This window comes from Notamacropus eugenii, chromosome 4 (assembly GCF_028372415.1).
Source record: "Notamacropus eugenii isolate mMacEug1 chromosome 4, mMacEug1.pri_v2, whole genome shotgun sequence".
Taxonomy (NCBI): Eukaryota; Metazoa; Chordata; class Mammalia; order Diprotodontia; family Macropodidae; genus Notamacropus; species Notamacropus eugenii.
In genome coordinates, this window is record NC_092875.1 from 236,819,233 (window position 1) to 236,830,332 (window position 11,100).

At 38.9% G+C, this 11,100-nt stretch overlaps 1 protein-coding gene across 1 annotated transcript; it reads right to left on the minus strand.

Annotated features, from left to right (window-relative positions):
* Positions 1-393: 393 nt before the first annotated feature.
* LOC140501068 (glycine cleavage system H protein, mitochondrial-like) lies at positions 394-1,440 on the minus strand. The gene has a single exon (XM_072604269.1). It carries the CDS (start codon positions 1,431-1,433, stop codon positions 861-863), a length of 573 nt encoding a protein of 190 aa, XP_072460370.1. The 5' UTR covers positions 1,434-1,440; the 3' UTR covers positions 394-860.
* Between the last annotated feature and the right edge of the window lie 9,660 nt (positions 1,441-11,100).

Genomic DNA, 11,100 nt, shown 5'->3' on the forward strand with positions numbered 1-11,100 from the left:
ATGGAGATAATGTCATTACTTTCTACTGATTCCCATGTAAGCTCCATTTATTTCCATTCATTCGTAATTAAAACAGCTCTTACTTTGAGTCTTGCGAGCTTGTGTGCTTAGGAGGAGAGCTGGTAATTAAACTACCCTTAGGGAGTTCTAGATTTTGATGTTTTTAGATCAACTGGGTGAAGTCAGTGAGCTCAAGTGACAGGTCCTCAAAGTATTCCTGGATCTTTTGTGTTGAGGGAGCCTCTGGTACAAGAGTTTATGTAAAATTACTGTTAAAAAGCCTATTTGCTTAATTGCTTCCATTTTTCACCTATTTTTTTTTCAAGGTTTTTAAAAAGTTTATTAAATTTCATTACCTATTCTGCTGCAAGGTCAAAGCCTCATCTGTAAAAATACCTTCAGCCAAGCAGTTTATTAAAATTAAGTTGGTATCGTACAGCATCTGACACCAGTCAGCTAACCAATCTCAGTAAATTATTCCCATGGACAGAAAACCAAATGTATTCTGAACACAACTGGTGATGGATGGAGTTGGCCATTATACCATTACTGATTTAAGGCTTTTTACAGATAAAATTCTAGCTCTGAAGTACACGGTCTTAGAATTCATTTTTGCCAAACATGATGCGATGAATTCAGAACCAGACACACTAATTTGAAATTACAAGGAAGAAGTTGTGCAAAAGGTGCAAATAGTAAAAAGCATTTTTATCCAGTCATTCTGAGTAGTTAAGATTCTTTTCCATGCCATGGTGTTGTTTCAGAAGTGTTAAAGTTGCTAATCTTCCATATACCCCTAATTTAGGACAAAACTATATTGGGCTGTATTCTTGTGCTAATTTATTTGGGGGGTCCAATGTTCAATCCTCAATAGATTTTATGTATCTCTCATATGCATCCTCACTCATCAGTTCATCAAGTTCTGAAGGGTTGCTCAGAGTCATCTTAATCAGCCAACCATCTTCATAACAAGATTTGTTGACAAGTCCTGGGTCTTCTGCAAGAGCTACATTAATTTCAGTTACTTCTCCTGATAGAGGAGAATAGAGTTCACTGGCAGCTTTCACACTTTCCAAAGCTCCGAACTCATCTTGTTTGTTCAATTTTGTTCCAACTTCTGGAAGACTACAATAAACTATATCTCCCAATGCTTCCTGTGCAAAATTGCTGATTCCCACAGTTGCAATACCGTTTTCAATTGTTATCCATTCATGCTTGTCTGTGAATTTTCGAACCGCGAGTCGCAGGGCGCTGGTGCAGAGGCCCCGGGAGGCGGCGGCCGCGAGGAAGGGAGGGGAGCCCGGGCCGGGGCGGACCCAAAGGCGCGCGGGGCCGTCTGCGAGGGAGGCCGGGGATCCGGAGGTCTCAGCCCCGACCACCGCCCACAGGGACGAGGCCGCGACCCGCACGCTCCTGGCCGCTCGCAGCGCCATCTTCTCCGGGGGCCTTTTCACCTATTTTTTTTAAAATAACATTTTACTTTCCCCCCAATTACATGTTGAAACAATTTTTTTAACCTAAAAAAAGGTTTTAGTTCCAAATTCTTTCCCTGCTTCCCTTTCTCCTCTCCCCCTTCCCTAAGATGGCAACTAATTTGATGTTATATGTGTGCTGTATTCACACATGTATATATGTGTGCATACATGTATGCATATATATGTATGCACATATATTTTATAAAACATTTCTGTATTAGTCATTTTATACAAAAAGGCACTTTCACCTTGGGGGCGAAATAAGGCACAGGAGTTCAAGGGCAGAATTTACCTTCACCTTTGGGATAGACTATTTTCTAATATATTACATAGGAACATGTGGGCTCAACTTGGTTTAAGAATAGTTGATAGCTAAATTTTGGGCCAGGAAGAGTAGAATGATGCGTACTTATGGAAAGAGAAAATGGCTAGATACCTAATTTGATATGTCAATACCTACAAGCCAATTATTGTGGCAACACCTCCACATGTAGTTTACATTTTCATGACTTTCATGGTCACTGAAAACTGCTTTGACTAAAACATTCCTCTCCTTGCATCTAATCTGGTGATGATCTCCTCCGAATTTAGCCAGGCTGGTCCTTCTCCAATAGACATAGAGTTCATTACCAGAGTCATACTCAAGGCCTCCACTCTTTGATAGACTCTACTAGATCATTTGCTTCCTTCAAAAACTCCCGGTCCCCTGCAGTCTACAATTCAGCCTTTGAATAAGACTTCAGTGGAGATTGCTGTTGTAGCTGTTCAGTCATTTCATTTGTGTCCTACTCTTTGTGACCCCATTTGGGGTTTTCTTGGCAAAGATGCTAGAATAGTTTACCACTTACTTCTCCAGCTCATTTTCCAGATGAAGAAATGGAGGCAAACAGGATTAAGTGACTGGCCTAGGGTCACACAACTAGTAAGTATCTGAGGCCACATTTGAACTCAGGTCTTCCTTACTCCAGGCCAAGTTCTCTATGTATGCCACCTATAGATGTCCTATTTCATGAAGATGCTAGAGAGCAAATAGCTATTTCTTCAATTCTCTGGGTTAACTGTTGTTTGCATGCTTTGTGTCCACCAGCAACTTAGCATTAAAAATATGAAGAGTGATTTGAAGTTCATGTCTACTTTGCCTTGTTAGAAAACTATTTTGGAAGATTTTCAAGCATATGTTGAACAAATGTTTTACATTAAAAATATTTTTGCCATAATTTCAAACTGATTGAATGACCAGTGATAATTTGAGTATCCTTTCGTTCTCCTGCCTCAGCGTTCTGTTCATTTGCTTAAAATATGTGCTTCATTTTTAGTTCAAATCAAGTTCATATGTGTTGGAAAATGAAATACTGTATGTTTCTGTGTCCATAGTCTAATGCGATGAGATCTGGAAATGAGTTAATAATCACTTGGATGGAGTGAAAAGAAACAGACATGTGACATTTTCATTGAGAAAGCTTTTGGGTTTTGGTGAAGTGCATGAGACTGAAGAATCCCTCAGTCTTGGCATACTCAAAGCATGGTTAGTCAGATTCTTATGCACCCATCATGCAATGGAAAAAGTTGGCATTTTCAAGTAGAGGAAAGAGAGCCTTTCAGGCCACAAAGCTATCATTTGGTATGCATTTAGAGCAGAAACATATAGCACCATTTCACATATCTGTTGACCTCAACTCTCCAAAATGCAGCCAAGAGCTAGGAAAAATACCACTGTAGCACATATTCATATAGTGCTTTGTAACTTATAAAAAATTTTAATTAAATTTTCTTTTTTTATTGTGAATTTATCAGTTTTTGACAGATATTTCAATATACAAAAAAGAAATACATAATACAAATATACAATATACAAAATAAGAAATTGTCAAGTTCTGTTATATATAGTTTGTTTTAAAGAAATATATATGTATATACACATATATGTCTAGGCAAGTTTACATACATTTAACACAAGCTTAACAGAATTATGCGATCTGTTTTCCCCCTCCTTATTGCTTTCTTTTGTGCATATAAAGTTTTTTTATTGGTTTTTTTGTGCATTTCTATCACTACCTACTAATAACACCTCCAAGTCCTAAGTATGATCCCTTCCTTCTCTAAACCGATGTGTATAGCCTAACAAAACAAAGCAAGAAAGCATTTTTTTCATAAGCTTTTCACAGGCTTGTGAGGTTGATAGCTCAAGCATGACTTTTGGCAAAACATTAGGGGACACCCTGTTTTCCAGAACTAAGGCCTAGCAAGCAAGCTGTGCCGAGCTTGGTGTAACAACAATCCTTTGCTCTCACTCTCTGGGTGATCTCACCCTCTGGCAGTATCCCATGTAATTATTATGTTACTTTGACCAGCACTAAGTGCTCTCTGAACTCGGACAAGCCATGTTGGGGTCATGATGCCCTGCTATGTTATGCCCCTCATTGTCTGGGCTACAGCTTACCATGGAGTCACTGGTATAAGCATTGAGATCTCCTCACACTGCCTCAGGTTCCCCCACTGGGACCAGGGCTCCAGCACATGTCTTCTTGCTTGCAAGCTGATTCCCTCACTTTGAAATTAAACTTCTGTTTGATTCCTGGCTCTCCTGTCTCTAGACTGCTCTGTTTGCCTCTGGCCACCCACAGCTTAGAGGCCTGTTTGGTCCACTGGACACCTCCATTTTACAGATGAGGAAACTGAGGCTCAGATGTGTGAGTGTCAGAACTGAATAAAAGAGACTCATAATTTTGAGTGATATGTGATTTCTTCATTGTGTGTATTCCCTTCCCTAATGCAGATCAAAATTCTCGTCATCCTTAACACTTGTCCATGTTTTCCCATAAATCTTCCATTAAGGATCTTCTCATGGTTACCATGGGCTGACAAATCCCCTGGGAGCTAATCTTCTGGCAATGAACCCTTTTGCCCTTAGCTGGGCTGGTTCTTCACTGACAGAATGCAATCCACTATTGGATTCATATTAGAAACCTCTCCAGCCTAGGAGTACCTATACAAATGGCTTGTGCTCCACTGTGCTCCACACACTTTGAGAACTCAGAACTTTGAGAACTCAGAATCACCTCTACATCACAGTAGGGCATTGGGACAGGACAGAAGTAACTCTAATACAGTATTAATTTATTCCTCTAAATGCCTTCAACAAATGTATGTGTGTGTGTGTGTGTGTGTGTGTGTGTGTGTGCGTGTGTGTTTCCTCTCTATGTAAGGTGCTATTAAATGTTAAGTGACACGCAATGTGATAAGTCTCATACAAAGGGTACATGGAAAGTAAGTGCTATAGAAAATCTAAGGACATAGATAACATTTTAATTATTGTTCAGGCATTTTCAGTCATGTTCAACTGTCTGTAACTCCATTTGGGGTTTCCTTGGCAAAGGTACTGGAGGGGTTTGTCATTTTCTTCTGTAGCTTGTTTTACAGAAGAGGATACTGAGGCAAACAGGGTTATGTGACTTGCCCAGGGTCACACAGCTAGTAAGTGTCTGAGGATGTATTTGAACTCAGGAAGATGACTCTCTCCTAGCTAGCACTCTCTCCACTCTTTCACCTAGCTGCCCCCATCACTTCAATTACATATATGCTAATACCCAGCAGCTAGGCAGAATCTTCATATATTGCACATTCTGGGGTGAATGGGGTTAAGCTGGAAAGAGTGTAATTTTAGTGCATACCTCCATGGTAGTCAAATACAATATCTACTACTTATGTAGAACTTTAAGGCTTGCAAAGTGCTTGCCATAGATTTATTCATTACCTTGCCTGGGATAATTTCATGGCTTCTATCACAAAACATTACAGAGACTCCTAAATGAAATTTAAAATCATATAATCAGATTTGGCCTACATGCAAAAAACAATTGTATGAAGAATGCCTATTGTGAAGACTGTGATATGACACTGGATGGACAGCCCATTGAGGTCTTCCATCAATATATGGCCCACACAGTAAATGGATAATGAGCTGGGTCTGAAACTTAAAAAAAAAGGAGAGAGGGCTGGATTACCATTGGGAAACTGGGCAGTTCTTTTAATGACCCAAGCTTCTCCCAAAGTCTTGCAGTGATAGGAGGGAAAGACTATTGATCAGCCTGTGTGTTCCACTGGTATTTACACAATATAAGGGTGATATAAGGAAGTCCCTGACACATCGAGTGAAATCTTTGAGATGAGTTTGTAGATAGTACAAATAAGATCACACAGAATGAACAGCATAGATGGGTAATTGAAGAGAATGTCCACATCATGTTATTACAGGTCTACTGGGACACTGGAGCATTATTAAGGAGGGTACTCTGCAGCCTCCACAGGAGAGGTGGGAGTTTTGCCCATGGACCATTTGTTCAAATGCATATCATGTAACCAGTTCTTAAACTACTAATTCTGATAGTCTTAATGTTTTTGTCATCATGGCGTTAGGATCTATCGATGGATGTTTTTTTTTTTTGATCATCAGCTTGTTAATGGAACTAAAAATATAGAAGGGTCAAAAAATCTGAAACCTTTGTTCTTACTTGGATTTTTCAAATATCTCTAAGACAAAAAATATATTCAAAGCACAGATGACTTAAAAAATTCATTGTAATATTTTTCCTTTTCTCCTTTTTTTTTGGTATGACATGAGTAACCCTAGATTTAGTGTTGTGTCTGACATTACAATATTATCAAATGTGCATTTAATGTACTTGGATGTTATATCCAGGATTTTGCTACAATTTATATGAAACCCCAATGAAGCCATATTGCATCAATAATTCTATTTGTAGGAAATGAATGCATTATCAATTTTAATAATTTTTTTTTTTACTGTGACAGCTTCTAAAATGATGCATGCAGTGACTAACCTCCATCACTCTGGGAGAAGATGGGAGCACTGAATGACTATTTAGTTCTCCTTGGGGTGACCAAATCGAACTTTACAAACACAAAGTTTGACAGACCTTGAGTAAGATCAAAAAAATGTCTGGAGAAAGACTAAACGGATTCTTTGTTTTTGTACATGCAGTCTTCACCTCCCTCATTTTTAATTTCTTAGATAACTTTTCTCCCAACCCCTGAGACTTGCCCACACAAAGAAAGGAATTTAATGTAATGCATTCTTATTGACAGGACTATTATCATTGGGAAGTGTAGGGAAAAGGCAGAGAAAAGAGAGGGAGACTTGACAAGAAAAAAAAGAATGAGAATGCAGAAATCTCCATTCTTCAGTATGGAAGGTTTAAGTCTAATACCTTGGTCTTGAAAATGGATAAATAATTTTAAAATCATGCTTCAAAAAACTATGATGTTTAAAGGCATTTTAGGGACATGAATTTAGTTGTAAATATATCTTGCATAATATTAAGTATTTAAAGGACTCTAAATTTTTTTTTTAGTATTTTAAATAATGCTCTTTCTTAACACTGGTGCAATTTTGCATGTTTTGGCAGTCAGGAAAACAAAAAGAAAGGTAGCTGTCCTGATTTTTCAGTCATAACAATTCTTATTTCTCTAGGAAAGATCTCATAGTAGCCAAAGTCCTTCAGGAATACTATGAATGAATTCTCTGTGGGCATTAAGTATACAGACCTTTTTTCTGGGGAGGATTGTTCTGGAAATTTCTAAAAGCCAGCAGGAATACTAAGGCCCAAGATATTTAAGTATTGGGGGTCTTAAAAGCATTGTCTGTTACCCAGAGATTTCATGTCAGACTAGCCCAAGTCAATGTATCTGGGTTAGTGTCTCACAGGACTATTATATATGCTTTTTTGGTTATTAAAATGGTTTCATATAATAGTAATGAGCACAAATAATATTAAAATAGTAGTTTAGCTTTATATAAGGTCTTTCTTCTGAGGGGTGCAAAGCTACAAAGTATTGTGAACATTTTCGCCCCTGGTTGTCAGATTTTTTTTTTTGACTAAAAATGATTCCTAGACATTCTTGCCCAACTCACCTAGTGGTTGAACATAAACCAGAAACCAACAATTTAAGCATTCCTGCATCAAATAACTTCATGAAATAAAATGATATCTCAGTTTATCTCATTTTAAGCAGGTATTTTTTTGTACATCATCCTCCCCACCACTTTGATTTTCATTATGAAACACTTTAAAGAGGGAATTTCTTAGTATTGCCCCATTTCCCTTTTATGCTTTCATTTTTTGACATGCTGTGCTCTTCCAGGGTAAACGTGAAGAAGCAATCAATTAATTCATACTATGGTCAAATAAAAATGTCGCTATTCTGTCCAAATCTGTATTTATGTTCTGCACGGAAGGTCAGCTTGTCCAAGAAAATGAAACCTATGTCTCAATGAATTTAAAGATATGGACCAGTCCATGACTAAAAGGAGATTGGAGAGGTTTATTTTTTTCAATAAAAATAGAGAAATATAAATAAATTATATGTGGAAAAATTGCTACATGTATTTTTGACTTACAGAAATGTAGAAAGGCTAAAGATGATGTTAGTCTCTGAGTCAGGACAATGTAACTTGAAATCTCTGACACACACTAGCTGCTTGACCACAGGCATACCTTCTGAGCATCCCAGGCAGTGCTTTGAATAGAAGTTACAGCAATTACCCATCTATATTGATAGAAGAGAACTCCTTACACAAAGGTACTCATAATTCCAGGCAAAAGTGTGCTTACAAATATCTTTAATAATTTATGCGGAAAATTATCCCTTAAAATAGCTATCTTTCTCTCTAGGTCTCAGTCCCCCATCTGTAAAATGAGGGTATTGAACTTGATGACTGCTAAGGACTCTTCCAGCTCTAAATTTATGACCCTTCTGCCTGAACTGAACAATAAACTTAAGAATATTTAACAATATGGCTTTATTTAACAATACACCCATCAATGCTCTTATTGGCTCCTGAGATTAAAATAATCCCTGACCACTATACCACTATACTGACCACTACTGTGACCCTGCCTCAGAATCCATCCCTGCGGCAGGGTGGCCAGGGAGCTGGAAGAGATTTCCCAGAGTCCCCCTTTGATGACCTGTGGGATTATTCACGGAGGACGCTGTGGGAAAAACATGAGATGGAAAAGGAGGAGGAAGTAGCTCCAGTTTTCAGACATGTCTGCATCTTGGAAACATGGGATTAAATGGTGGCATCTAGATTTGCTTCCTCCAGTGCTTTCATTCAAAGCCATTATGACATGTGGTGAGGATGGTAAATCACTGAGATGTTGAATAGACCTAGTTCAGTGAAACCACTGCTTCAGAAACATGTTCTTTTCCCCTAACTACTGTGAGCCATGGTGAAAACTGCTGCAGTAACCACCCCCTCTCTGGTATCTAACAGGAAACTCATTTCCTGCCCTTACAGTCAGAGGTTAGTGCTGGCTGTGGCATTTCCAGTGAACTGGACTGACCAATGCGCCCTCCTTCCCTTTTCTATATACTCTTTCTGTCTGCCCCTTCTTGAATATTGGATACCCCCTGCTAGATAAAAGAATATATTCATGTTTGAGCTGGTTTTTTGCTAATTTATTTTTTAGACCTGCGGCATCTGGGAAAAAAAGTTGGGATCCTGGGATTCTAGAACCATAGCAGGAGACAGACATATGACATATTTTGTTCCTATGTCCCCTTTGGCAGGAAGTCAAGCATCTCCCTTGGAAAGGCACGGGTTGCAACTGCTTTCTAAGTCAGCCAAGGTTTGATAAGCAGGAGAAAAAAAAATAAAGAGCGCAGTGTTTTATTAATTGGACCTTTATTCCTTTAGGTTTTATATGTATATACAAACACACACATACATATACATATACACACGTATATACTGAGAGGGAGAGAGAGAGACACACACACACACAGAGACAGAGAGGATTGCATCAAGGTGGGCTTAGGTTACACTTGGGGATTTCACTCACCACACTGGGAGTATGTTCAAAATGCCACCCTGGAGTTCTATTTTTGTTTTTGTCTCCCTCACCAGCTTTCTTCCCTACTACCAGATTCTGTTCTTTGCTATCCTTATGATGGCAAAAACACAGACAGTCAACAAGCATGTATTAAACACCTACTACGTGGTAGGCAATGGCAGCACGAATGGGCCTCGTTGTATTCATCTGTAATATGAGGGTGTTGGACTAGGTGATCTTTAAGGTTTCTTCCAGCTGGAAACTTTATGATCTTTTGGAATCCTGAGGCATTTAATAAGACATTGGGGACCCTGTGATAAATTTAATTCATATTATTGATGTTTCCCACTCGCTGAACTTCCTTCTCTCTGATGACCCTTCCTATCCTCCTGCTTCTTTTGATTTGGTCATCTTTCAAGTTCCTGCCTTCCTTCCTTAATGTCTGTTGAGAACTAGCACTAGCCGTTACCGCAGAGTGACATTAGCAGGGGTCATGGGTAAACTTTATTGTTAGTCAGGAGCTAGGTCAATATCCTGCACAAGGCTGTTCCATGTGCATGTGGGGCCATCAACCCCATCAGCTCAAGACCTTACTCCATTGGTGATGGAGATGATGCATTTCCCTGTGTTGTCTTGCTAGAACAGCAAGGCTCTATTGTTGTTGAATCATTGAAGTCATTATCCCATGACCCCATTTGGGGTTTTCTTGGCAAAGATACTAGCGTGCTTTGCCATTTCCTTCTCCAGCTCCTTTTACAGATGAGGAAACTGAGTCAAACAGGGTGAAGTGACTTAGCCAGGGTCACACAGCTAGCGTCTGATGTCGGATTTAAACTCAGGTCTTCTTGACTCCACTCCTGGGGCTCTATGCCCTGTACCACCTACTTGCCATGCCTCGGTGCCTTGCTGTGGCAAGAGTCTAGACTAGATCAGATCAATCAACTTTTCCTGATCCTTTTTAATTCTAATTCTTCTCTCTGTTGATTAACTCCAATTATCCCATATATATCTTCTTCTTACATATCTTGTCCATGTTGTTGTCCCCATTACATTGTGAGCTCCTATAAAGCAAGGACTGTCTTCTACTTTTCTTGGTTATCTCCAGTACCTACTGCAGTGCTGGCACATGGGAAGTGCTTAATAAACTCTTATTGACTGACTTATTCTCTGAAAGAAGTGAGTTCTCTATTTCAAGTGCTTGACATTTTGCCTTTGTTTGTTCTTGTTTATTTTTTTCCAAAGAAGTTGACATTTTCATTAAGTTTAGTACATGTTAATTGATACTGAGAGACCCTTTAACTTTGATCTGTGGTTTCATTGTCACCCAGAAAGAAAACTGGCTAATAGAAGCTTCTGAATGGTGGATTTTTCATCTGTAAATTTTTGCAAATTGCAGCGAGACTTGATTTGTGGATAGAAAGCCAAGAGATATCTGATTTCACTGCGTTGAGGCAGTTCTCAGAACATCTAGCAAGATTTGGAGAAACATAACACAGGAGCATGTGGCAATACTGGTATTTATTAAGCCTGTCACTGTCTTTTGATGTTTAGTCCAGTTAGGCTTCTGGAAATCTCTTTAAATTATCTTTTCTTGCTACAAAGTGAATATTTCTCTCTGTTTTCTCCCTCATACTGTACTGAATGCATCTAGACCCCCAACACTGGAGGGCCTCCTCATTGACATCACAGGCACTCAAAAGAGATCATGATGTCTTGCTGTCCACAGGAGAAACATGGATAAAAAGTGCCTATGATTGCCCAGATTTTGA

Coding starts and splice junctions, on each gene's coding strand:
- LOC140501068 (XM_072604269.1), bottom strand. CDS start 1,433: ATGGCGCTGCGAGCGGCCAGGAGCGTGCGGGTCGCGGCCTCGTCCCTG.